General features: G+C 37.8%; 1 protein-coding gene across 2 annotated transcripts in view; it reads right to left on the reverse strand.

The window, feature by feature from the left end:
• Window positions 1–26,366, reverse strand: part of LOC117408902 (solute carrier family 12 member 2-like) — a 75,514-nt gene that overhangs the window by 28,956 nt on the left and 20,192 nt on the right. For both annotated transcript variants that reach the window (XM_034924614.2, XM_034924610.2), the window contains exons 2-10: window positions 21,919–22,038; window positions 17,664–17,739; window positions 15,988–16,083; window positions 9,674–9,813; window positions 9,163–9,273; window positions 8,434–8,542; window positions 7,706–7,833; window positions 7,217–7,301; window positions 6,358–6,512 (exon numbers count right to left, since the gene is read on the reverse strand). In XM_034924614.2, coding sequence (XP_034780505.2) covers window positions 6,358–6,512; window positions 7,217–7,301; window positions 7,706–7,833; window positions 8,434–8,542; window positions 9,163–9,273; window positions 9,674–9,813; window positions 15,988–16,083; window positions 17,664–17,739; window positions 21,919–22,038 — 1,020 coding nt within the window. The remainder of the gene's footprint in view (window positions 1–6,357; window positions 6,513–7,216; window positions 7,302–7,705; window positions 7,834–8,433; window positions 8,543–9,162; window positions 9,274–9,673; window positions 9,814–15,987; window positions 16,084–17,663; window positions 17,740–21,918; window positions 22,039–26,366) is intronic.

Below are 26,366 nucleotides of genomic sequence, written 5' to 3' on the forward strand. Positions count from 1 at the left end.
GCTCAGACTTGAGAACAGCGATCTCTTCCACCGATAAAAGTAAGACATGGAACAGGCCTGTCCATCTAATGTTAAAGGAGATAAAACAGCAGGTGTGAGTTGGCTATACACACACTGAATTTTCAGCTGCATGACAACAACATTTCCTTTGGCTTCACCTTCACATTTTTAAAAGAGAACTCATCTTAGCAGACAGGATTATGCACAAGCAGATTCGGGTTTCAGTCTGTCCGCTTTAGATGTGTCCTGGTTAGCTAGCATTCCCAAATCGCTAAATTGTTTATACCTTACAATTGAAGCATTGTATACTCATTTTAAGCACAGTACATATGCTGTGGGATATTGCATATAAATGATGTAAAAATGTAACCAGACCCCTTAGCCACTGATTTACATGTGTAATATGTACACAATTTTGACGTGATGGTTTTAAATTCAGTTCTGGATTACAACATTCGGTATAAAGCATACATTGAACATAAAAGAAAACAGATTTTGCTCTAGTTTTCATTTTAAAAAGGAAAATACCTTTGCATCTCATTTACATGAGTTTCTGAAAAATGCAAGCCATTGCCTAACGCAAATTAATTAATTTACATGTACATCAACACCACAAATCCTTCCACATGATAAAAGGAACAGTCCAATTGTCACTAGTGGCACTTGTAGTAGACAACCTTGAAGTGCAGCTTATATTTCAGTGCAGTTCCATAACTTTAAACATTACAATGTTAGAATGTTATGGTAAATTGCTTTGCTTACACTTCTGCAAACACCATACAACAACTTCTAAGACTGAAGACATTTCACTCTGCAGATGACTGACTGTTTTCGTTCTCACGTACACGTTTCAGGAGCAGATTCATGTATTTGCATTAAATTTTTCTGAAATGGATTTGCTATGGGCAATATAGAATCGTATTAGTCTGCATGCCAGAGTGGTCAAGTTTGATTTAATAAACCTAGGGTAACTAAAGTCTTAATGTAGACAACCAACTGTTTTAAGGACCCTATTATTGAAAAACTCATAACAAGCCGATTTACTTTGAACCCATAACCTTCTGATGACCCTCTATAAATCATTTAAACAAAAACACAATGTTACACCAACAATGGGATTTTAAGATGTGCTAAACTGCTTCCCATACGCGTTCCTCTCCAGTAGCAGCATCGTTTGTGTTTAATTGCTCTAAGAAAAAAATAACCTTAGGAATTCAACACCGCAAAATGATAAAGATGCAGCTCTGCAGGGACCCTCAGCCTGAATGTCTTGTTTGAAGGGAGAAACCCCCTAATTGCAGTTTCCATTATCCAGTGTAACATCTGCTGTTAGCAGAAGCAAAAGCTCAGAGCCAGAAGAAAGTTGTGGCTTCTATTAGTACCATTTGAAATAATTAAAAAAAAAAAAAAAAAAAAAAAAAATACTTTAGGGGTAGAAGACCAAAAAGAGTTACTGCCCAGAGTGACGATGTGATACTATTTCCAAATGTAATGAGGAAACTAAAACTTTAGTGATCAAATAAGCAATTCCTCAGTCAAGAAAGCAGTCACTACAGTGCCAATGCAAAGCAACACTGCAGAAGCCATGCGAGTCAACTTAATAACATTGGCTGAAAAGCCTGCTCTAAAGTAAATATGTTGGACTACACTTACACTTACTGTAACTGTGGCGTATGGTATGACCCACAACCTTCTAATCTCGATGTGGCATTTGTCCCTAGTGAAATAAATAGTAATAAAGTCCACAAAATGAACAGACTCCAGGGATCTTGTAAATGGCCAGCATTTACAAGATCATTCAGTGGCATCGCCATGAAAACAAATGTGTTTAAATGACAGCTGACTGCAATTTACTATGAATGAACAGCAGCAGCAGTTTACTGTGAGTAACCCTGGTATTGTGGAATACCTCTCCAATCCTTCTGCAGTCTATTTTTAGCATTCTTTTTCTCACTCTGTCTTTCTCTGAAAAGTCACTGCCGACACATCAATTCTACCTCATTGAAAATGTGCAGATTTGATCTCTTATCAATCTGTTAAATAGCGCATGATGTTTAAGTTTGGTAGTAGTACAGTTTAATCAATTTAGAATAAAAACCAATCCTAGAGTTGAACTCCGTAGCCACACAATAGGAGGCTATAAATAGGACCTAGTTAGTGTATACCAGTTATTTAGGTAGTTTGTCTTGGATCAGCCAAGGCCATTTTAGAAATATCTGTGCTGCTAGAATTGTGTTATCCATACATTGCATATGGGGAACATAAAACATAAAAGTATTGTATCCGTAGTTGTATTTATACCACATTTCAGGATCTGATTTATCAAGGTTTCCATTTAAAAAACACAGAAGAAAACAGTTTATACACCATTGGCTAATTTCATAGACATAGATTAGCACTAATCTTTGACTGCCTTACTTAATGTAACATTAGCCAAGATTAGTGGTAACTGTGTGAAGCCTGCCAAATATTAACAAAAACATAGCAACGAATGTATGGTAGCGACGTTCAAATACTTCCTTCCTTAATATAATTAAGTGTACTACCCACTAACTTCACACATCACTCATTCATGTGACAGATGTATACAGTAGGTATTTGATAGAGATTTATAGGTATTTACCTACAATTCTTCATACAGTTTGTTTATCCTATTCGGTTTGTGTCAACATGATCTTTTTAGGTTTACCTACACAATGTGTTGGTGTTTTACTGCTGAGGCAGAGCACGCTGCAGTACAGATGGCCTAGAACACGTTCTACTGTAAAAGAGCCTCACAGAACAGGGCAATGACGTCCAAGTTGCTTCCAGAAGAAATATGTTTTGTGATTCAACTACAGTGACTGCTCTACAAATGCAGCTCCTGTGTCTCCTTGTGTTTCTACAGAGTGTTTTTTTTTTTTATATAGAACATGTAGTCAAAATCCCTGAAGTACAGACAAAAAAGTCGTATCCCTGAATTAGTGTCACGCAATAGTCAGGATATCCAGTCCATATGTTAGGGCTGAATCATCTTCAAAGCTGGCCATTAGGAGTGTTGGCATGTAAAACTGACATATGCGGCAAAACAAGGAAGGCCAACCCTTTTAATCTGATTGTGGCATGTCATTTAAGACAGAAGTCACTATCTTCAGAGCTGGTTATGAACATTATAAAGTTACATAAACTTTTTGATTTTGTCTTATGTGTTGTAATATAAACTGTGTAATAGAAGCATCGTCCATTACATTAACAACAACAACAGCAGCAGCAGGATATGGCCAATAGATGTTGCAAAGAATCCTGCAGCATGAAGCGCATTTAACATAACTGTATTCAAACTGATGTTTATTATTATTATTATTATTATTATTATTATTATTATTATTATTATTATTATTGAAGGTGCCCACTTGAACAACTCAGAGATGTACCCTACTTAGCTCAATCCAGACGGTTGTCATGCTGATGCGCTGGGGAGACCACACTGTGGTTGATCCCCAGAGCCAGCATCGCAGCCGTTGTGTGTGCTGATGCGCTGGGGAGGCAAAATAAGCTGATCCCTGGAGCCAGCATTACACTTCAGCCATTAAGACCAGGCAGAAGGATATCTACATCATCATATGGAAAGAAACGCAAATGGATGGAGATGCAGATGGATCACATTAGGCGCTTATCTTGGCGAGAGCCGAGTTCAAATCAGCATGAAGTTTAACATCTACTCTCATGTAATGGAAATCATGTTTCCAGTACTGAAAAAGGTTACACAAGTTTACAGATCTGAAGGGACTAAATGTATGTGTACTATATAGTATTTAAATATGTATCATGCACTTAAAACATCAATATATGTGATTTATTTATTTATTTTTAAATCATTACCTGAAAAAGACCCGGGTATTTGTGTATTTTACATGGCGGGTACCCGTGCTGACATCCATTTTATTGATTTATTTCAAATAGGGCACTTTATATATATTCGTTAAATTTCTGCACAGCAAACATGTGTGGTTATAAGACTTTTTAAAACACATTCGAAAGGACACACGATTAAAAAAATAAATAAACACTGGCCGAATTGTTCTGCCAGTCATTCTCCATACTTATTGAGCTTTTAAGACAAGGATTTTTTTTTGTACGAAGCTACTTGTCAACATCCATGAAAATCTGCAGTCCTGCCCTTGTGTCTTTTAAACATGATATCAATGTCAGAAACGGGCAAAGCAACAGGCTGAGCAGTTCATGAATGCTTCCTTTCATGGCGTGGGCCTTACCTAATCTTGTGACTCAAAAACAAACAGCCATTATGTAAAAACCTCCTGCTAATTACCCTGCAATATGCGTCACCAAAGAACCGTACTTTCAAGCTCTATTCCCATTTTCTTTGGCTTTACATGTGCGCAAAGAATAATGTCAGCATTGACAAGTTACAAAGATGCCCACTGTTATTGTGCAAAGACAATTCAAAATTGCTTTTCAATTTTTTTTTTTTTCTGGACGCAACAAAATGTTGTACGTGGGATTCAAATAAGTTCCATCTCCGCATCAAATGACCTAATGAAAGAACACCCGCATTATAATAATAATAATAATAATAATAATAATAATAATAATAATAATATCAAAACACACACCACACAATACAAAGAAATAGAAACAAAGAATTGTTAATATGAAAACATAGAATACAACATTGGGCTGTATTCAAGAAAGCATCAGTGTGTTACACAATCTTATACATTATTTACAGGAAAGAGAGTCCTATTACGTGTTCATAGAACATCTGGACATGCTGACAGACCGATGCACTTACTTGAGATTCTACAGTGCATTAAGAAAGAGCTGTAAATATTTAGGATGACATATTATAGGTGAGGAGAGATAATAAAATATACAGAATATTAGTTGCTATTCCAATACTGAACCAATATCTCATCTATCTATAATATGGATAGCTAAAGCAAATCAAAGCACAAGGATGATTCACCCACTTCAAAAGGAATCTAGTTGCATCATCGTGACTTTGGCATTGTACGTTTATTAGCAAGCAATTAGGGAAATAAGTTTTACATACTGGCACTGGATTCAAGCAACACATCATGACCCAGAGCAACCAGGAGTTCAATTGAAATAATTTGGAATGCTCAATAACATGCATGCATACTGTTTTACTGGCTGCACCATTAGCACCTGCCGTATCTACAGTCCACCAGTTAAGTAAATCTCTTACACTCCCTTTTTGGCTGAGCAGGAGACTTGGTGCAAATGCATGGTTCTCGTTCTTTATTTATGAATCCTTATAAGGAGTTGAAGATAGTATAATAATAATAATAATAATAATAATAATAATAATAATAATAATAATAATCATAATAACACCTCATGCATAGTAATGCATTACTATTTTCTCAGTTGCTTCTCCTTAACTTAACCTTGAGCAAGTCAAGATGACATTCAGTGCACTTAGCTGAAAAGTTTAAGCAGCAACTGGCACCAGCTATGAGGAAGCTCTGATATCCCACCCCCTGCATACTGATAAGCTTAGGAAAACTCAAGGAAACATGTCTATTTTCACTATAGCTGGAGAAGACATGGACTAGTCGACTCTAGGTGTCTGGGTCTGGTAAGTTAATACTGTGGTTAAGTAGTTCATATTTACATATCCCCACATTTCCTTTCAAGCTACCCGACCACAGTGTTATAATGAAGGAACACTCTATTAGAATGCAGTACTTGCTGTTATCACCAAACATTTTTTGTTATATTTGACCATGAGTGAATAAACAATTTGAAACAAATGCTACCTGAAAAGCAGCTTTGTGTTTTGAAATGGCCTTTGCAAAATCTTCAGAACAATTCTGCTATAGAAACTACTGTAGGGATGCTGTAGGTGGGAACATGACGCTTTGAGATTTTGTCACTCATTGATTTAAACCAGATTAAAAAAGACTGGGAAAAAAACCTAAATGAAAACAACTAGGGCACTGGAAATCAGATGCTTTGCAATAATCATGGTCTCTTAAATGTAAGTAATAAAAGCCAATTTGGCTACTGCTATAAACAATGTTTTTAGAATATTAACAAGAAGTTGTTTTACTGAATTTAACAGATCTCAGAAACATTATTCTATGCACGTGTGCCAGAGTGCTCAATCACTGGCTGTGTCCGTCTCCTGCAAGCCTAGCAGAGAAAATAAACAAGTTGTCAAGATGTGTTCAACTTAAGATTTCATACACTTAATTGGTGTTGTAATTAGAGGGATTAAACCAAAGGTTCAAAAGGGAATGCTCATCAGTGCAATGATCCCTACGACGACTCAGAACCTGTATATTGTAAGACCTACAACCCCACCAAACTGTGTCTTTAACCCCATCCTACCTGGAAGTCGTTCTGGAGGCCGTATGCGCATTTTGTCATGCTTGTGCAGGAAGAGAAATCATAACCGGATTTACAAGCTGCTTGAGTGCAATTTGTAAGCGTTCCAACAATGGTACTATTAATATTCCCTGTGGCATCACGCACGATACAAGAACCTGGGAATCAAACACAGAGATAATTGGAGATGTATCAGCTTTTAGCAGTACATATAAAGCAGCATCAATAAAAAGTTGTGGACGATTTAGAATGAAAGGTAATCTTTTTGCAGCAACCAGTTTTCACTGAACCGGTAGCAGCCTAGATTTATAAAGGGGTGGAAGGAGACCTAAGGAAAATGTGGATTCATTTTTTAACGTCAGTGGTGACCACAGGAGTCCTGGGAATGGGCTGTGATGACTGAGATATGCTGCCTCATAACTACTTTTTCCTTGTTTTTGCAGGTTTTAACAGGATAAGCATAATGAGTGAACTAAGCACGGCAAATCCCTTGCTAAGCACTCTTGACACCTACTTACAGTGACAGGATCTATGATCAACAGTAAAATCGCCATATTTTTGCAGGGCACACAGCTTTAGGAGTACAGGCTTGAACCAGGAATAGAGGGCACAGCAAGCGATCACACTTAGTGTGATACAAGACGTTTCTGTCCTAAAAGAAGCTGGAACTACAGTAGCAGTTTGTGAAACTAAATCTAGTTAAAAAATGAATATCTGTTAGTTGCATTTTCTCTGTAACACACATGTCAAGGGTTCTTATGGGGCTCAATAGAAGAACAGAATGCCCTGGTGAAGAGAAATTCTACTTTCAATCACTCATCAGTTACCTGTAGATATACTGTACAATGAAACAGCAACATACCTGTAGAAAAAGCAATTCCAAGGTAAACGATAGTAGTTATCAAGATGGCTAACAGAGTTCCTCTTGGGATGGCTAACTGCGGATCCTGAAAAAACATTGAACACAGCTTCAGAATACATGGTGTAATCAGACAGTTTTTGGGCAACTTTTTTTAATTAAAAAAAAATAAATAAATAAAAAAAAAAAAAAAGCTGAAAAATGGAGGTCAATTATTGTAAAGCATAAAAACATTTTGGCTAAATGTCTGTCTATATGAATGTAGCATACCAATAAATGTTTTTTTTAAATGTGAAACGCAAACTGCATAATACAGTACATGTAGCATATCTCAATCTACTCTGAAGTATGCACAACATCCTGTTAATGGCGAAAGCTGTTTTTATAGGGAGGAGGTGCTGTTTTGAGCAATTGTCATGGCACAAGGTAGAATTATTTGGATAGTGTTAAAAGTCCTCCTGCAGAAATTCCATTAAAATGAGCATTACCTACCGCAAGATCCCCAGAGATGTTCGCACCAGCAAGAATCCCCGTTGCAGCAGGGAAGAAAATGGCAAAGACAGAGAAGAAAGTCTCTCCGTCTCGAAAATCAGGACCCATGTTCTCCATCATTATTTCACCTACACACCAAAAAGGACATCGACTGAACTGTTATCCCTATCACCCAGAGCATCCCTCATAATAGACTACTGATAGAATTCAAAGGTAAGAGAGAGTGTATGCAAAGTTTACACCATTTATTTTTCTAAGGTTGTTACAAAACTAAACAAATAAGGTCAGTTATTTGTTTAATTTAGCAGACACCTTTATCCAAGGTGATTTACAGAGACTAGGGTGTGTGAACTATGCATCAGCTGCACAGTCACTTACCACAACATCTCACCCGAAAGTCGGTAAAGTGACTTGCTCAAGGTCACACAGTCAGTCAGTGAGTGACCCGGGATTTGAACCGGGGACCTCCTTCTTACAAGCCCTAACCACCGGACCACACAGCCTCCCAAACCATATCAACTCCCCATAAAAGCTTAGGAGAACTGAAGGTCAGTGGGCATCCCCTCCAATCCCACTGCCAAGCCAATTGACTCTTCACACCCAGGAGATTGACAGTGGATGTTGGCAAAGGCCAGCCTTGCAGATGTCAGTTTGAGCTGCAGTAGCGTAGCAAGTACCTGACAGCTGTGATTCACTAATCCAGTGATTACTGTAAAGATCTTGCATACCTTTGTATCCAAAGAATCCTTTGGATTCTTTAGACTCCATGGGGATAAATGATCCAATAACATAATTGAAAATGGCTGCTATCAGGATAACCAGCAGAACAAGTTGGGCCTTAAAAAAGAAAAAGAAGAGTTAAAATCAACTATAAAGATGCAATCTCTTCAATTTCATTACCTACATTATCTGTAGGCAGTCCAAGATTAACACTAAATAGTTGCATGACAAAACATACTGTGCAAGAGCCTATACAATGCAATCTGGTTTATATTTGCAAGATTAGGTCTACAACTCTAAAAACACTGTTGGCGATTTGGTGAAATTGTCGAACAATTGATTTGACTGAACAGCATACAATATATTGCCAATGTGGTAACATTCATAATGGAATATAAAGAACAAGCTGGAATGTGGTTTGTATGACTGTTCCATTAATTTGGTCCTCTACGGCACCTTTTCAAATACAAACCAACTGCAAATTTAGAAGTGTAAACATGTCAGCTAATTGACATTGACAGGCTACACAGGGTAAGTTTGTAAAATACTGGCTAAACACACATGCTAATGATAACTGGACAGGGCTGATGTTAATCTATGACTTACCTAATAGGCTCTACCATTATACAGTATCACACTAACCTCTGGTATACTCTATGGATTTATCTGCCATATATCAAGGCTCTGTTAGTATTAAGGTTAGGGGCGGAGTACACTGGGATAGGACGGATTCTTACCTTAGACTCCCATTCCATTCCAGCTACTGAGATTCCAAGCAGCAAAATGATAGTGATAGTGCCAACGATTCGGATGTCATTGGTTTGATCAATCATGAGTAAATCACTTTCCTAGGGAAAAAATAGGTAGATAAAAAAAGGTTACATTTTCTATTTCTTTTTACCCCTTGTCATATTAGCAGCCCCTATTATTTGATGACATCAATTCATTTTACAAAGATATATTATAGATTAGATGAAACAGAGACAGCATGTTCGAAAAGTTCATTGCCATCTTGTCTCCAAAATAAAGAGCGACTTTTATTCTTAATCTAAGACTAAGGCAGGGGCTTTGTACAGTAAGATGTCAACTACTGCAACCTCAAACTATGAACTAAAAATCTTCTGGCTCCAGAGTTCTTACCAGACCAGGTAAAGTGACGCTGGTAGGTGTTCCAATTCCCCAATTTCTATCCCCTCACCTTCATTCCAGCACCCTATCACAGTTTTTGCACATGCTTAACTATTTTACCTTCAGCATCTCCACAACGGTTTCTGCGAAGCCCACAACATACATGGCCACTGCTACTGCATTCGCAAAGGCAAATATGAGGCCGATTGACCCTCCAAACTCGGGTCCCAGACTTCTGGATATCAGGTAATACGCCCCTCCTGTACAAGCAAAACAGAATGACAGTTTAACAGACTGCACCCTCCAAATTATTCTTTACAATTGTTTTATCTGTGTCATGCAAGACTGATGAGAAGGTAAGCAGAAGCACACCAGGTATATTCCAGAGCTGAAGAGTCCAGTCTTCTGGAAAACTGATGGTTTGATAACACTAATAATATAAAACCTGAAGAAGCTTACCAATGTGTGCAAGATGGTTATTGGAATAACTCAAAAGTAACATTTTTATGAAATGATCATCACTGTGTGCCTGTGGCAACAAATACATCCATTTTGCTTTACAAAAAATACAAAAATTAAAAAATTAAAGAAATCATCCAAGAACAGTATTTCAATATAAAAATGAATACAATTGTGGGACGATATTTTAAAAGAATGTAGCACACATTTTAAAACCGGTCAGCAATGTAAGACTTTTTTTTTTTTTTATGCAGCAGATTAACTCGCACCACAGATCCCTTTCGGTTTTTTACATCTGTAAAGCCAAACATGAAGAGATCAATAAGCTTTTTCTTTTTGGTTTACAGAACACACAAAATCTACTTCTTTCAGCACAAATTTATTTGGGGGGAGGGAGGGTTTCGAATCTGCAAATAGCTGAAATTCCTAAAAGTATTAGTTTTTTGTGGGATTAAACGTGCACCACCAGATTTCTAGAATTACTTAAATTTTCCACACCTATCCACCACATTTTATAAGGATACATTGTTTCTGTTGAAGCATGCTGGCTTTTCCTGCATAAAAGACTGACATGAAAGTGAGGTGCCACCTTAGGATCTGGTCACCTGGGTATGTACTTGTAGGTGTAAGAAAACTGATCAGTGGCTATTGGAAGTAGGCACAACAACAATAAAATCAAACTACTACAGTCTAATAAAACAATCAAGGAAACCTCTATCTGTTACTAATCATAACCCAACTTTCCTTAGGTGTTAATCCCAGTCTCTGACATTTACTGCCTAACTATCTTTGGGACAGGCCATTAAATCAGACATACATCAATTTCTTCTGTTATCTCCAGGAGCTTTTAGCAGTGTTTTAAAATCCTGCTCATCTGTACACAGGTAGGCAGAACATTCGAGTTAACACCAAGCAAGACAGCAAGTGATTTATCATAGACGAAAATTCAATGTGTTAAGAAAACGTGTTTTTTTTTTTTACCTTCAAGGCAATAAAATCAGTTTTATTTTTATTTGTATCCTAATTGCACAACTGTTGGACACGCTGCCTTGAGGCTGCAGAGTATGTGTTTCGATATGCAATCAGCGAAAACAGACATTACAAGTTGTATAAAGTAATAATGTCATGGTTAGTTCATTACACATCAGAGTACAATCTATTTTACAGCAGCTAAATACTATTCCAATTTACTTTTGTGGATTGATTAAACAAATTAGAAGCATTTATAAAAGATAGCTGCTCTTCTTCGGCTTCATAATCCTTTTAAAATAAATACTGGGAGGAATTCCAAAAGCTAATTACAATAGAATTCTGGGAAATAAATCTAATAAATAAATAAATATGAGCAGGAATTAATCACTTCAATAAAGTGACGATTTTTACAGCACATGATGAAATTCAAGTCCTGGGAGAGCTCACAATGTGCTGGCAGATCCAGATCTGTGCAAGGTTTCTATGACAAAACAACTTCAGGCGTACCACGGCTGAACTTGTTTGAAAGGCTTCCTGTTTATATTAAAACGTATGCTGACAGATGAAAGCCTATCCAGGTTTCATTTAGCCCAGCAGGTCTCATGATCATCTATAAAAAGAGTATTTCGACACTAAATTACCAGTTCAAAAGTTCAGTTAAAGGAAAATGGTTAAAAACTGAAATCAACTATAAAAGCAATTAGTTCTCACACTTTGCTTTATGCATCGTCAATAGCATCTTAGACAAATTAGGCTTACAAAAACATTTTCACGTGATACATTATGTCATTTGCGCAAGAGAAATAGCAGGAGACAAAGCCTAACGCAAAGCAGTAAAACATGACAACATGCTGTCTTACACCCAGCACGTCTTGCCATTTTCACTATTTCACAACCCCACAGTTGGCTGAAAAACCTTAGACCCAAGAGGGTTAAGAGTGGTTAGGGGCAATTCAGAAACTCAGATTTAACCAAATTAGCTGTGTAAAAGTACAGTGAAGCCACCATCAGGCACAGGAAAATGCCACAGGCAAGGTCACTCTTATGCTTATGCAGGCCCAGGACACCTTTACATAAAATGCCATGAGCATAAAACATTTGCGATGTCTCTTATGTGACCTTGACCAGCTTATTTTTTTGTTTATGAGGCTGACATGGTATCACTCTGGGAGTGAAAGTAGTACCATACTCAGGGCCTTCTCCATGGCTACTGGAGGTCTCCACCACCTAAAAGCTGCAGGCCATCAGTGTTAGACTGAATATATTCACACCCATTTACAATAACCGGACAATAAGACAGCTTGAAATATCTGGCAACAGGAATCCTTTTGCGCAGTTTAGAGCCTCGCTGAAATATGACACCTGATTAAGCACCATCTCATCTTTTCTGTTGCCAGTTATATTCTACCCTGTGTAATCATGTACCGCCAAGTTCTTTCACAATGTTACTCAAATTAAATGGGGGACATTAAAATGACAGATGTCAGCACGTTGTTTGGTTTTCTTTTTGATGTTTCCAGGCCCTTACACATTTCTCATAAAGATAATGAACATTGTTACCTCCCTCTAAGCTAGTTTCAATACTCTGTGTCAAAAGAGAGATAGAGCTTACAGTTCAAGAGAGTAATTAAAGAAGAATTGCTCGTACAATGCGAGGCGTCTGGAGGGATATTTACTAAATACTAATTTATTTTAGATTAAGTGAGAGAGCCTCAAAGTTATTAAAACAGACACTTAAACCATGGTTGTCCTAAACAAAGTGTATAATACAAAAAAAATAAAAATAGAAAATCATATCTAAATGAAAAATGCTATTAGCATGTGTTTAAAACTGCTCCAAAGAAATAAAAACAAACACAGTAATATAAAAATTGTATTTACCATGATTACCATGAATTAGACTATTGTTGCCACCATTGGTAATTACAAAATTAAAACAGCTCTACTTATATTTACTAGCTGCATTTGTAATAGCCTATTTTTTCACTGCTGTTTCTAAACCATATTCAGTATATTTGTTTTTGCTGGGAATCAAAGTTTTCTGTAAGTTCTAAAGCCAGAAGAGGAATAAGAAAGATTACTGGTATGTCTGACTGTGCACTTAGTCACCCCTTATTTTCCTTGGGACTTCTGACCCCAGAATAATTTTGTTCACAGTGTTCCTGGGGCTAAAGGATGAAGACAGTGAATACATGCTTGTAGTCAATCTGGAACATAGCATGTGAACCCCAAACACCCAACACGTTGGGAAAGTACTGTATTGCAGGTGCCCCAGCCTTCATATTTATGTGGATTTACAGTACTTTATTTAGAAAGGTGATCATATGTGTCAGATTTAAACCAGATTCACCCAGAGATGTACAGTACATGTTTCCAGCACTACTGGATGTGCTTAGGAAATAATTTGGATTTAACTGACTTAATTTTAATACATGCAGCTGGAGTTGTTCTGCAACTGTGAACAGCTATTGCATCTATAGGGATACCTTCCTGCAGGTTATTGTGTATCACCTCTCCTTATGAAAAGGACTGAAAAAATGCTATAAATACACCTCATAACAAAATGTATTAGTATTTCAGCTGAAACAGCCACAGAAAGCAGGAGAAATTGAGGAAAAAGTCATTTCAGATCATCCCAAAGTGTGCACCCTTATTCCTGCCATGTTTTTATACTGTAGCTGGTACACATTCCTTACTGACCTTACTGACAACTAAATAAAGGCCCCTATCTTAACCAGTCAATCAAGTTTGAAACCACTGAAAACATCTACAAAAGGGTGACCTGGGCCAAAAATGACCCAACTGAAGCATGGACATGTTTAAACATGATCCACCTAATTAGGATATCTCAATTGAAACTACCCAAGGGACTGGACCTCCAGTAGCACACCACATCCCCAAACAATACCTGAAGTTGGTGGATGGAGAATCATCTTGTCCCCAGTTGAAACTTCAGCATTTGACTGGCTCCCAAAACACTAACAAGTAGACAGCCACTTACTCCACGTTATACTATACAATGTAACACAGTATTAAGAGCTATACTATTATTACTATTAGGTGGAGTTTATCATTAACTAAGTCAGCTGGGTGAATCCATAGATCAGCAGTACTAAGCAGAATACTATCAGTACAATGGATTCACAGTGAATCTCTGCAGCCTTAATACATGTTGAAAAGACCTAGGCACTGCCATGAACAGTTTGAAAAAAAGATTCAGCAGAGCAGAAAGGGCACAGCGATGCATACTTTATTTAAATTGAATCATCTGATTTGCTGAATGTTAAACTTGCAAATGCACCTGAAAGGCTGTGCAATGGTACCCTGTGAATTCTCTGCATCACTGCCTAGCCCCACACTTCCAGTCAGCACCTCCTGCATGTTGCAATCCAAGGTAGGGTTTCATTGCTAAACCCAGACACAACCATTGTTCTCCATGATTTTTCTCCAATATCGATATATACTGTGGAAAGCCATTAAGGAGATCAATATTATGTTCCATGATCATGGGGTGACAGTTTTTGTCACCCCATGAAAGGATGGAGTTACATTTCCATCAAAGAAAGAAAGTATCAGGTTCAAAAACATTTCAACATTAATTATGAATAAATCCAAAAAAAAGGTCTGAGGCTTTCTTGAACAATGTGCACGGTAGATCATTTAAAAATAATCAATAAGAAAGGAAAGCTGCAAAGCAGAAACACTGGTAATTCCAGACTGGTATAATAGGCTTTTGTTTGTTACTGAAATTTAAGTAGAGCATGTAGTATTTCCTTTGCCAAACTGGATAAACTGTATTCTGTGCTCTAGTTGTTGTGGTAAAGGTGACAGGTGGTTCCGTGGCAATCAGAGCCCATCCAAGGTCTGGGAAGACACATCCTGGACAATCTACAGTACCAAAGTTAGAGGTGTTATTTTCAAATGTGACACACAATTGAAGTGTCTTCCTTTGGAACACTAAAGCCCCTTTCACACTGGCATGCTCTACCCGGGTCGGAACCTACTAATCGGAACCCAGTGTCATATGGGTCAGCTACGCGGTTTCACACTGCTTTTGATAAAGCAGGGTTGACCTGGGTGACAGATGCAAGTAAACAATACGAGTATCAATGCCCCAGAAGCAGCTTGTTACAGACACTTCCATCCAAGCTTCTCTGGATTGAACCGTCAGCCCAAATGTTGATTAGAGCAAATGTTCTCCATGTCTGCTGCAATGTGGCTCATGGCGCGTCTCAATCAACAAAAATATGGCTAAACAGAATGAACAAAAACATTCCTTGCAGAAGTGAAACTTTCACACAGGCGTGGCTGTTTGTTATTTCATCGGCCGTAGCGCATTTTGTCTCGCTCAACCCGGGTCAAAGCTTGTCAACGCACATTCTGAGGTAAGTTGCTGGGAACCGGGTTAACCCGGGTACGACCCACGTATGTGTTTTCACACTACGTGAGATTGTGACCCAGGTAGCCAGGACCTTGGTCTGAAACCGGGTAGACTTGCCAATGTGAAAGGAGCTGAAAACTGTGTAGAATTAGTGATACTGGAGCAAGAGTAAAGAAACTGTAGATAAGTGCTAGTGCAACATAACATTGACATTGTGTTTATTTTGCCATTAGGGACATAAGAAATGTTAACCAAATACAAGATTGACTAAGTTTGCATTTAGGACATTTTATTTCAAGTTAATGTTTCCAAAGTAACAATGAAACTTTTTGTTTCGATCTTTTAAAAGCTAATCCATTTGAGAAACATTGTTTGAATAGGGGGAATATGCCTAATAAAAGATTTGATTTCTTTTCTAGGTCATCATAACCACTTTGATAAGTCATGGCTAACTACCTAAATTCTACTTTCTCAGTTGGGCCATTGCATTTTCTCTGAATTCTAAAAAGATTCTGTTGAATATTAACATTGAAACATACCAAAACACAAAAGAGAATTAATAAAATAATTGGGAGGAACAATAATAAAAGACTGTGACAGTGAATGTGACAGACAGAATTACCTCCTCGCACAAAGCCATTGGTCGCTATGGCTGAAGTGGACATTCCAGTGATGGTTGTCACAACTGTTGCAATCAAGATAATAGCACAGGAAAGAGCTGTTGGAGGAAGACAGACAGAGACAGACACAGGGAGGTATGGTTAAAGCTGGTTATTTCTGATTCTTGTGCTTTAATGCCTGTGAGGAAATATAAAGCCTTAATGAGGATTAAGATTTAGGAGATTCAATGTGCTCATACAAGACCAGATTTACAAAGGTTGTAATTAGTTTAAAAAGAGTCAATCACGTGTTTGTTGTTTTTTTTTCTTCAGACTATATCAAACCTATAAGTGATTTTAACCCTTTGCGGTCCTATGTCAGACCAGGTCCGACATTACAATTTTCCCTTTCCGGTCCGATGTCGGACCCTGTCCGACATCATCAAAAAGACATCAAGCACAGGTCTCTAGTCGTTTTTTTCTCCAGAAAAAGCAAAGAAAACCTTTCAATTGCTAAGTGAGACTGATAGGAGCCGAGAGAAGCCGAAAAAAAAAGGGGCGGATCTGAGCAATACACATAGACCCTGCACCACATAGATAACACGGACATAAACAAACAAGATAGCTGCTTCCGCATCCAGAGCTCAATATCACTGACATTTGCAGAGCTTTTTGAGATGTTACAGTAATAAAATAACGACTTAGATTGCATTATTGAGGAGTTTGGTGATAAAATGATATTCTTTGAGCGCTGGATGCAGAAGCAGCTATCTTGTTTGTTTATGTCCGTGTTATCTATGTGGTGTTTGTTTTCATGAGATACACCCCTTTTTTTTCCCCCCGGCTCCTATCGGTCTCACTCGGCAATTGGTTTTCTCGGCTTTTTCCGGAGAAAAAACAACTAGAGACCTGTTTTTTTTACGTCTTTTTGATGATGTCGGACAGGGTCCGACATTGGACCGCAAAGGGTTAAACACAATTTGGTAAAATAGGAGGCTGTGTGGTCCAGTGGTTAAAGAAAAGGGCTTGCAACCAGGAGGTCCCCGGTTCAAATCCCACCTCAGCCACTGACTCATTGTGTGACCCTGAGCAAGTCACTTAACCTCCTTGTGCTCCGTCTTTCGGGTGAGACGTAATTGTAAGTGACTCTGCAGCTGATGCATAGTTCACACACCCGAGTCTCTGTAAGTCGCCTTGGATAAAGGCGTCTGCTAAATAAACAAATAATAAAAAATAAACAGCACGTGTGAAAATAAATTGGACCTGATGCGCCTTCGAGGCACTGAATAAATGGACCACTAAGGGTTAAGAATTTACTCTTCTGCTACTATTGTCCAGTTTGAAAACTGCATTTGTATTTACTTTTACTCAAACTCAAAGGCAGTGGTCCATTTTACAATACTTGGGGGTCATCCCAGTGGCAAGATGGATTATTTCAAAATAAATATTACTGCATATAGCCTCATACGGTATGCACTTTACTGGGGCATTACATCTATGTACAATACATTATTATTATGTTTTTTAATGACATGTTTGGAAATGAGTTCAAACCAAGCAAGGAGGATTGCGTCTATGCTTTAACATTTCCTTGGTAAAAAGCTGCTTCCAGGTCGACAGTATTTATACCAACAGTTAACAAGCATGTAACAACATACATAATTTACTTAAATTCTACAATGAGAGAACTTTTACCTACCAATGCCAGCTTGCCCGACAATCCATGTCATGCGAATAAAGAGCATTACGCCCCAGATGTTCAACATACATCGTACCTGAAGGAAGAATATCAAGGTTTAGTTTAAAATAAACAAAGAAAAAGTGAGTAGTGTGCTATAAATCTTTCTAGCTTTAGCTCATGTCAATGCATTGCATTTATTCTGGCCGCGGCATTTTCGGTACAAAACAGCATGTCGCTTATTTCTGTTCACAACAGTTTCCCCAAAGCAGATGTCCCACAAAATGAGGTGTTATTTTTAGAGCAATAGGATGGCAACCTTTACCATAGCCGGGTATCAAGTTGTCAACCCAGGAACACTTATACACCCACACATAAGAGCACAGTAACTAACCTTTGAAGTAGCATAATTAAAAAGAGGATGATAAGCATTTGCCATTAGCTAATTTATTTAAAAATAATTTATCCAGGATAAGCCTACACCAATTTATTTTACAGAGGCGCTTTGGAAACAGCAACTGTACAGCAACACATGCCAAAAACCTGCTATTAAAATCCACTGCTACAGTAAACCCAGAAGTCAGATACTGTACACTGGAACACCTAAAAATCGTCAATTATGATTGGCTGATTTGGGGTGGGGTAAAACATTAAAACATGATCAAGTCAGTTAAAGCCTTCATCCATGTAACTATCAGAGGGGCTGACTTTTAAAAGCATGCATTTAAAATATTCATGTTGGCCGTATTTAATACAGCAATGATTAGGCAGTAAGTAGGGTGTCTGATTTTTGGGTGACATTTTTTTCCAAATTCGGGTGAATGCTTTTTTTAAAAAAGCGGGTAAAATTATTTAATGAAAAATCGAGTGAAATCGGGTGGATTTTTTATATATAAAATCAAGAAAGAAAGAATAAATAAATAAATAAATAAATAAATAAATAAATAAATATTTCGGGTAGAAATCGGGTTTTATTTAGAAAGAAATAAACAAATGCTTTACGAGAAAGTGTTGACAACAAAGTTGTCGTCAATAGTTTAAATCCCCAACGTATGTATACACACATTGGGGTATGCAAACTTTTGACGACATATCTCTCTCTCCCCTCTCTCTCTCTCTCTCACACACACACACACACACACACACACACACACACACACTGTATATGGAGGCATTTCTCATGAGGTACGACGTAAGCCGACGCATTTAAATGTGTAAATGTGCTGCCCATTTGGAGTAGTCATTTCTGCTTCTCCACATGAGCTTCCTCATATTGTATGATTTAGGTAGCTCATTTGGAGGGGAGGCACTATTTATCAGACTAGTCTGAAAATCTGTGCTACAAGAGGCCCATTTGGAGAGACAGGCTCAGAACACTGGCACTGCCTGCGTGCGAGCGGTGCCAGGTTTTAAGTCAGCCCTGATTTCTGCCAACAAATGGAAAATAACACAGCTGCTTAGCCGGTATCAGGCTATAATTTCATCCTCAGGGAGATAAAGGGTAATGCGGACCCTAAATATTCTCTCCCTTCTCAGTACTCTCCCTCTGTTCCTGGGTTGTTCAGGAAGGTTAGGAGCCTGCACTCTCCATCATAAAAAATAGTTATGACTGTTGCCATAATTCTCTTTCCTATCAGCCGTTTTGTGACTTTCTTTGCGCCCAAATAAGACCAATTTAAAATCTGACTTCTTTGTGGACCCTTTTAAGGCTGGTGCAACCGTTCTGCTGCTTCATAAATATAATTAATATAATTAATATCAATTTACACATAAGCCTCACCTACAATTTGCCCATGCATATAATTAAGGCTTGACACGCCTTAAAATGCATGGCTAATGAGCGGCAGAGCACATTTTGGCAGTGCTAACATGGCCTTACTTGCCAAAAGTGTCATGATACATACAGCGCAATTTTAAGGCCGGTGTAAACTCGGCGCTATGGCATTAATGCCACCGCAAACACTTGATACATGACCCCCTATATGTTAATTCTTCTAATTTTAAGTTTTGTTTAAACTACTGTAAATGGCCTATATTTTTACCTCAGCGTGTACAATTTAATTACATTTGGAAAGATGATCGCACAGATAACAGCCGATTTCCATGAAGTCTTGAAATGTCACTAGAATCATCTGTTAGAAAGAGAAAAACGGCATGGCAACGCTCGCAATGGAATAATGTATTTTCATTTCTGTCTTCTCTGTCACAATATTATTTAAATCATAATTGCTATTAGTTGGCCTGAACTAAAACATTTCAAAGCTTCATAATTGCTCAAGGATAGAGGGTTTAAAAGCTACAGGCGGGACAGCCAGTAAAAAAATATATAGATATAATAAAAAAAAATACTGTAAGCTGGCACCTGTGGAGTGAACTCTAGATGGTTATTTCTACGTTGGCCACCGTACTGTACCTCTACTTTATATATAAAAAAAAAATACAAAATTAAGATTACTGATTTTGTTGCAAGTTAATACTACACAGATGGCTTGGCAAAGTTTCACAGGCTGAAAATAAAATGGCCTCATTCTTCAAAACCCAATCAACCCACTGAGTCCAGCCTGACAGATCACAAGTTAATTTGTATTCAACTTAATGAAGTTTAAAATCACACTCTCACATGATAATAATGGGTTATGTTGGTTAGAAAGCAATGCTAGAGCAGTACCTAGAAGTACTGTAACAGGATTGATTGACCGGATTTGTAAAAAGCAGGAACCATTTGAAATGGGGACTGCAAGTACACCAACTTCAAAGTACAGTTATTTTTACTGCCCTCAGCCTATTATGATGTTGGCAATGATCATAAAATAAATCAAATAAATACAGTATTGTATTATTGTTATTTCTACTTTCTGTGGTCACTAGGTAGATGGAACTGGCTTTAAAATACCTCTTTTGCTGTTCTAATCTGGATTACACACTTTATGTATATGTAGAATAGAATGTCCTCATGTCTCAAATATGGCAAATCTGCTGTAGTATAGTAGTCTACGAAATGAATGAGCAGGCTAGTGAAAGTGAAAGCCTGAGAATCACTTAAACAGTCATGGCATGAACTTGGTTCAACAAAACAGTATAGCATATTCATAAGTGAATGGAGGCCAGTATGTATCAGTTACAGAAAGTATCAATAAGGTCTCTCTAAAAGTACAGTACAAGGTATATGCAAGGATTGGAGACCTATATTGATTTTTAGGGAACATTCCAGTAACTTGTGCCTTGGAGGTAGACAATGACTGCTTATAGACCAGTAAACAGGCATTATTCTTGAGTTAATTTGTGTCTGCTTTTTTAGTAGCATGTCAATTATTTTTCAACAAAGCATGTGCCATATTCCATTTAAACGATAATAAAACAAAATACTGGGTTATGTACTGTAATGAGTAGTCTTGGCTACTGTTTTGCCCTTAAACTAGTTAATACAGGTCTCAAGAGACTTCTCTGGCATGTTCATTTTTATAAATGCTCTAAATTGAAATGGAGATTAAAAGAACACTTTTAGGGCAACTGGAAAAAAAGGAAGTTATACACGACATACTGTTAACCACTTATCAAGATCAAATTTTACACTTGTGCAAAACCTCATCGTTTCTGTCAGTATACTGTAGAGCTACAGCTATGACCAAAGGTTTTGCATCACCTAGAATTTTAGGATGGAGATTTTTTTTTTTTTAAACTATATGAACATCTAGTTGTTTTATTAAAAATCATGTAATCAAAAGTCTACCAGATGCCATAATAGTAGTATTTCATGTTAGATTTTGAAATGCCAATTGTCGTCAGTTTATCATTACATATACGGAAAACTACAAAGCAGTATGTAATTCAATATGTTCATGTAACATTATTCTGCAGGTTTCATTTGACTTTATGAAGCTAAATGTGTTAATTCTATAGACTTACACAAAACTTTTGGCCATAGCTGTACATTCCATGTGACACAGCTGTGGGTTCCAAATATACCCTCACTGGCTGTGCTCTATATTCACCTGCATTACTCAGACTATTTCTAGGGTAAATCAATTATCACTCCAAAACAGTAATACAATGCCTCTATTTTACTTCTGCTCAAACAAATGTGTTGCCACTGGGTAAATGTAAAAAAACATGTTGCCCACAAAGTGTCAGTTCTTAAAAGATAAAATATTTGATTAAATATTGAAAGAGGAAGTGACTGTACTTACCTCAAACAAAAGTTAAATGTTTTCAAAACAAGAGTCTTTAAATATCTGTGAAAAGCTGGTGTACGGTAAACTCCACAATGTTTACTTACCAGTACACCTTTAATCCAGCCAAACTTCACAACACCTTTGCCCTCATTCGCTTCCTTGGCTGCTGCCTCTTGTGCAGGAGTGGTTTCTTCTCCATTTGCATAGCCGTCCTCAAAGGGCTCCTATAAAAGAAATCGAAAGGACACTTAGCTAGGACACCTGCCTTGTTGCATCAGTCTACAACCCCCAAGTTCTTCATGGAAATAAAACTGCACCACCATTTCCTATCCCAACAGACCCCAGAGTCTTGCTGTACATTGTTGGGACACTTGACACCAGGTCTGGATAAATTGAACTGCATGACTGAATCAGTGCAATACAGTCAGAAGTGGGCATTCTGTTCAAAGGATTTGTTACTGTAGATCTGTGATGTGCTCTGGAGGCACAGATTTTTAAACCCCTACCTGCTTTCTTAAGGTAAAGGAACATGCCCACAAAACTCCTGGAGTGTCTAGAAGCTACAATATATATTATTTTGCCAGAATTATCTCCTGTAGTAAAGTTTAACCAGGTTTAATGCACATGTCTCCCCTGTGCAATTAGAAAATACTGTAATACACTTGAAAATATGATTCATGGTCAGAGCTTCATCAAGTCCCTATTATTATACGTATACACCATGTTTGATGATCTTCTGTTCTGCCCAGCAATTTCCAGGTATAGTAATGGTGAAGTACACACACGCTCATAAAAATAGTCCAACTACAGTGTAAGCCCTTCAACAGATTGGAGAAAAGAAGCAATTGTTTGTTTTTTTAAAACCAATTAAACATACTGCTGTGTGTGTATGTTTCATACCTGAACTGAAGTACTACAGTATATCTCACGGTTTTTGTTTGAATACAAAAAAGGGTTTATATTACAATGCACACATTGTCAGTCAACCCACAGTAAACATCTATTATGTTGCAGCCTCGTGTCTTTTCATAGTCTCTCCCTGGTCTTTTGAATCTCAATTATAAGATACAATGAATCAATCAAAATGAAAATGCTAAATGCTCAACAGCAGTATAGCATTGAATAAATAACCCCACTAATTTGAAATTTGATTTTTTCCTATTAAATAATTGTCACACATAGTGTATAAATATTCACAGCTATCCATCACTGAATGAATCAGTCAAGGTCAAACACAGGAAGGCTTGGAAACAAAGCACAGACTCTAGACTATAGATGCTTCCCTCCCTGCTAAACATTGTAAGGTACTATATAGATGCAGTACTGTACTAAATACTGTGGCTTAAATAGTAAATAGTACTAAATAGTGTGGCTTAAAATGCTAAAGAGCCAGCATTTTACTAGTTCTTTATTAGTTTTACATACACATACAGTACATATAAAATAACCGCTATGCAGCAATTTTTATAAAAATGTGTTGGCGCCTTGAAGTCGATTTATTAAACACAAAAATTATTAATTATGCTCTATACTGCAACAAAACAACTGTACCTAATCACAATATTGACTCAAAGGCAACAGCTCCAAGACTTTTAAAAGCTCAATTTGGGTTACCAATGTTGCAGCATCAGAGCTTCGTGGTACAGAGTTCCAGTCAACTGAAATATGACTTAAGCCACTTTAGCCCATTGTTTATAAAAAAAGGACAGTGGTGTATCACTCTCCTCAGAACAGTTCAAATGCAGAGACATGCTTTATGCAAGCAAGGCTTACATTGACAGCCCTATGAGATATCATCAGTGGAGCAGCTTGAAAGAAAATGTATTGATTAACAGTGTCTCTAAACAAGCAGTTTCACATTTCTAACACATCTGGGGTGATGCCTCTTCATACTACTGTACAGGTATCCCATATCCCATCTGTTAGTAAGGGAACTAGAGGTATCTTATGTTGTGTTCTGCTCTACTTTAAAAGGAGTTGCACTGCCTTATTACAAAACATAATATTGGGGGGGAGGGGTGTGTGGATTAGATTTAAATCTCATTCAGACTGTTCTAGGACGATGCAGTTACTGTACATGTTTAACCAGCAACACTGAATTGCCTGCCTGCGCTTTACTGTTTGGTATACTGTACTGCACATAAGCTCAGACACCATCTGAAGGATATGACCCTTTATTACCTGGACCTAATCCGAAAGAGTACCTCCTAAACACCACCTGAATTGTTGAATATTTGACGTTTGTTTTACATAATTTGTAGCCAGACATTACAATCTGGAACCTGTTTTTTTTTTTTTTTTTCTGATGATACACGTTACAACCAGTTCATATTTTACTTGTATCTGCATCTTGGTTGATGAGGTCAAACAGCTCCCAGGACCCAACAGTTTGTGGCTACTGCACTTTTTAATTCTGCTAATGTTTCAGCAGAGATGGCTTCAGTTCATATCACTTCTCTACAAGGACAACAAATATTTCCTGTTAGTAACCTTGACTCCACATGGGTCAATGTTTTTGATTCCTTATGAACAGCCAACACATCAATTAATCAAAGAATCTTCTACAATAGAAAAGGGCTCAACAAAACACTTCAATTGATGCTCATCTGCTTTGTTATAAAAATATAAACAGTTGTGTTTTGTGTGTACTTATGGAATAGGCCCACAGTAAACCAGCCTTCCAAATGATTAAATTATAATTCAGTACAAACGATGTTGCATGAGCTGTTATGCTACAAGCCTGCCAGTCCCTAGAATGCCTTTACTCAGATGTCTGTTACAAGATAATTATTTTTTTTTTTTTTAAAGTAAAATACTGAAATAAACTAAAAATTAAAAACCTGCTCTACGTACAGTACATTGTCAATAAACTGGGAAGAACAAAAACTGCATTCATTTTTTTTAGACGTCCATAATTAAGACTCCATGACCTGTTCAAGGTCAAAAGACATATTAGACATTATGGTAAAGCTGAAGTCAGGTATAGCAATAGGCTTTAAAACAAATGTGCCATTGATTAGGATGGACACCCAGGCATGTGACATGGGCTGAGATTTCACATGCTGCCTTAAACCTCTGCCAACATCAACCTCCATACCCTAAAAAGGGCACCTGAATAATTCAGTAAGATGCCATCTCCGGGGTCCATCAACACCAGGGACACAGAGTCATTTAGCAGGAACGGGATTTATAAAACTCCCATTATTGTCAGCAGCTCTCTTATCTGTTGACACTGGGCTGTGCTTGCAAAGGGTCAGCCGGGGCGGGGCGAGTATGCTACTGAAGAGGTATTGTTAAAGCTATGAGCACAGTGCCGACACGTGGGCTGCAGCTTAAATAATGCACAACTCTCTTAACAATGGGGCAGTTAAAACAACAAGCTGCCGTGGGAGTGAATGACATTCCCTCTGTGGCCAGCAGTAGGGAAAGAGGATGCAAAACTTCTTTTGTTTCAGATTTGATATGGTATTGTGTTTTCATGAAAGGCATTTTAGATAAACAGCATACTGTACTGGGCACTGAAGGCCCGTTTGTCCGTGACTCGTAACAGATACAGCATGGGGTGCCACTGCAATGGACCTTCCTGGCTCAGCTCTATCAGTCATTTGAATTAAAATGATTATTACTTTAAAGTTGACACCAACACGTATCCATACCATTGTTGTATTATTATTACACTTCATAACGGAGAATACTCTTACCGTACAGTAGGTAATTCAATCTGTGCCATTAGAGGAGTTCATTGCCCCAAGGGTTCAAGATGCACTTATTTGTATAAATGGAACCTCTCATGACAAACACAGCTCCACGATACTTTGAAAAGTCCTCAATAATAAAATGTTGTCTTTTATGCACAGCACTAAAACACAAATATTGTACAAGGACAGTTCTTGAACACTGGAGATTCAATAGAGTAGCTCTTACTGCAGATGCCATATTTGCTCAGCTTTTACTTAAGTGATGTCTGCATTAACACCTTGAGTTGGTTGAACAGTTCAGAGTGCAGTCAGCACTCTTAATATGAGTGGGCGATTTAAACTGACAATATTATATTACTGAATAGGTTACCGACAGTACAGCAGGGATAAGAATCCTCAACTCTTCCAGCCCATTCCACTGCTGACCCTTCCAGACCAGGTCCTTGATTCAAGGTTCTAACCCCCCAGGTTATAAAACAGTTCATTGCCCCCATTCTATCAAACCTGGTGTAAGATGACCCCACAGCACCAGGTGTCCCATGCCAGCTGTCCCAGTACCTTTCTGTTCATTATATTCACCTGATGGAATCCAGTTGTAAAAAACAACTACTGTATGAACAGGAGGAATGTCTAAGGAGCATTCAACAGCCCCCCCCCCCCCCCCAATTAATAATAAACAAAAAACAGAAGGAAGTACTGGAGTGGAAAAGTACATCAAGGCTATTTCACAGCTTTGCTCTGTATTAATCTCCATATTGGCTTTTATGCAATGTAAACCAGTTCCTGTACTGTATGACATTTGAGGGCCTGTACTGACAAGAGTTGCTCCCGATAGCAATTTGATAACATTTCAC

Source organism: Acipenser ruthenus, chromosome 1, assembly GCF_902713425.1.
Source record: "Acipenser ruthenus chromosome 1, fAciRut3.2 maternal haplotype, whole genome shotgun sequence".
In the NCBI taxonomy this organism is placed as follows: domain Eukaryota; kingdom Metazoa; phylum Chordata; class Actinopteri; order Acipenseriformes; family Acipenseridae; genus Acipenser; species Acipenser ruthenus.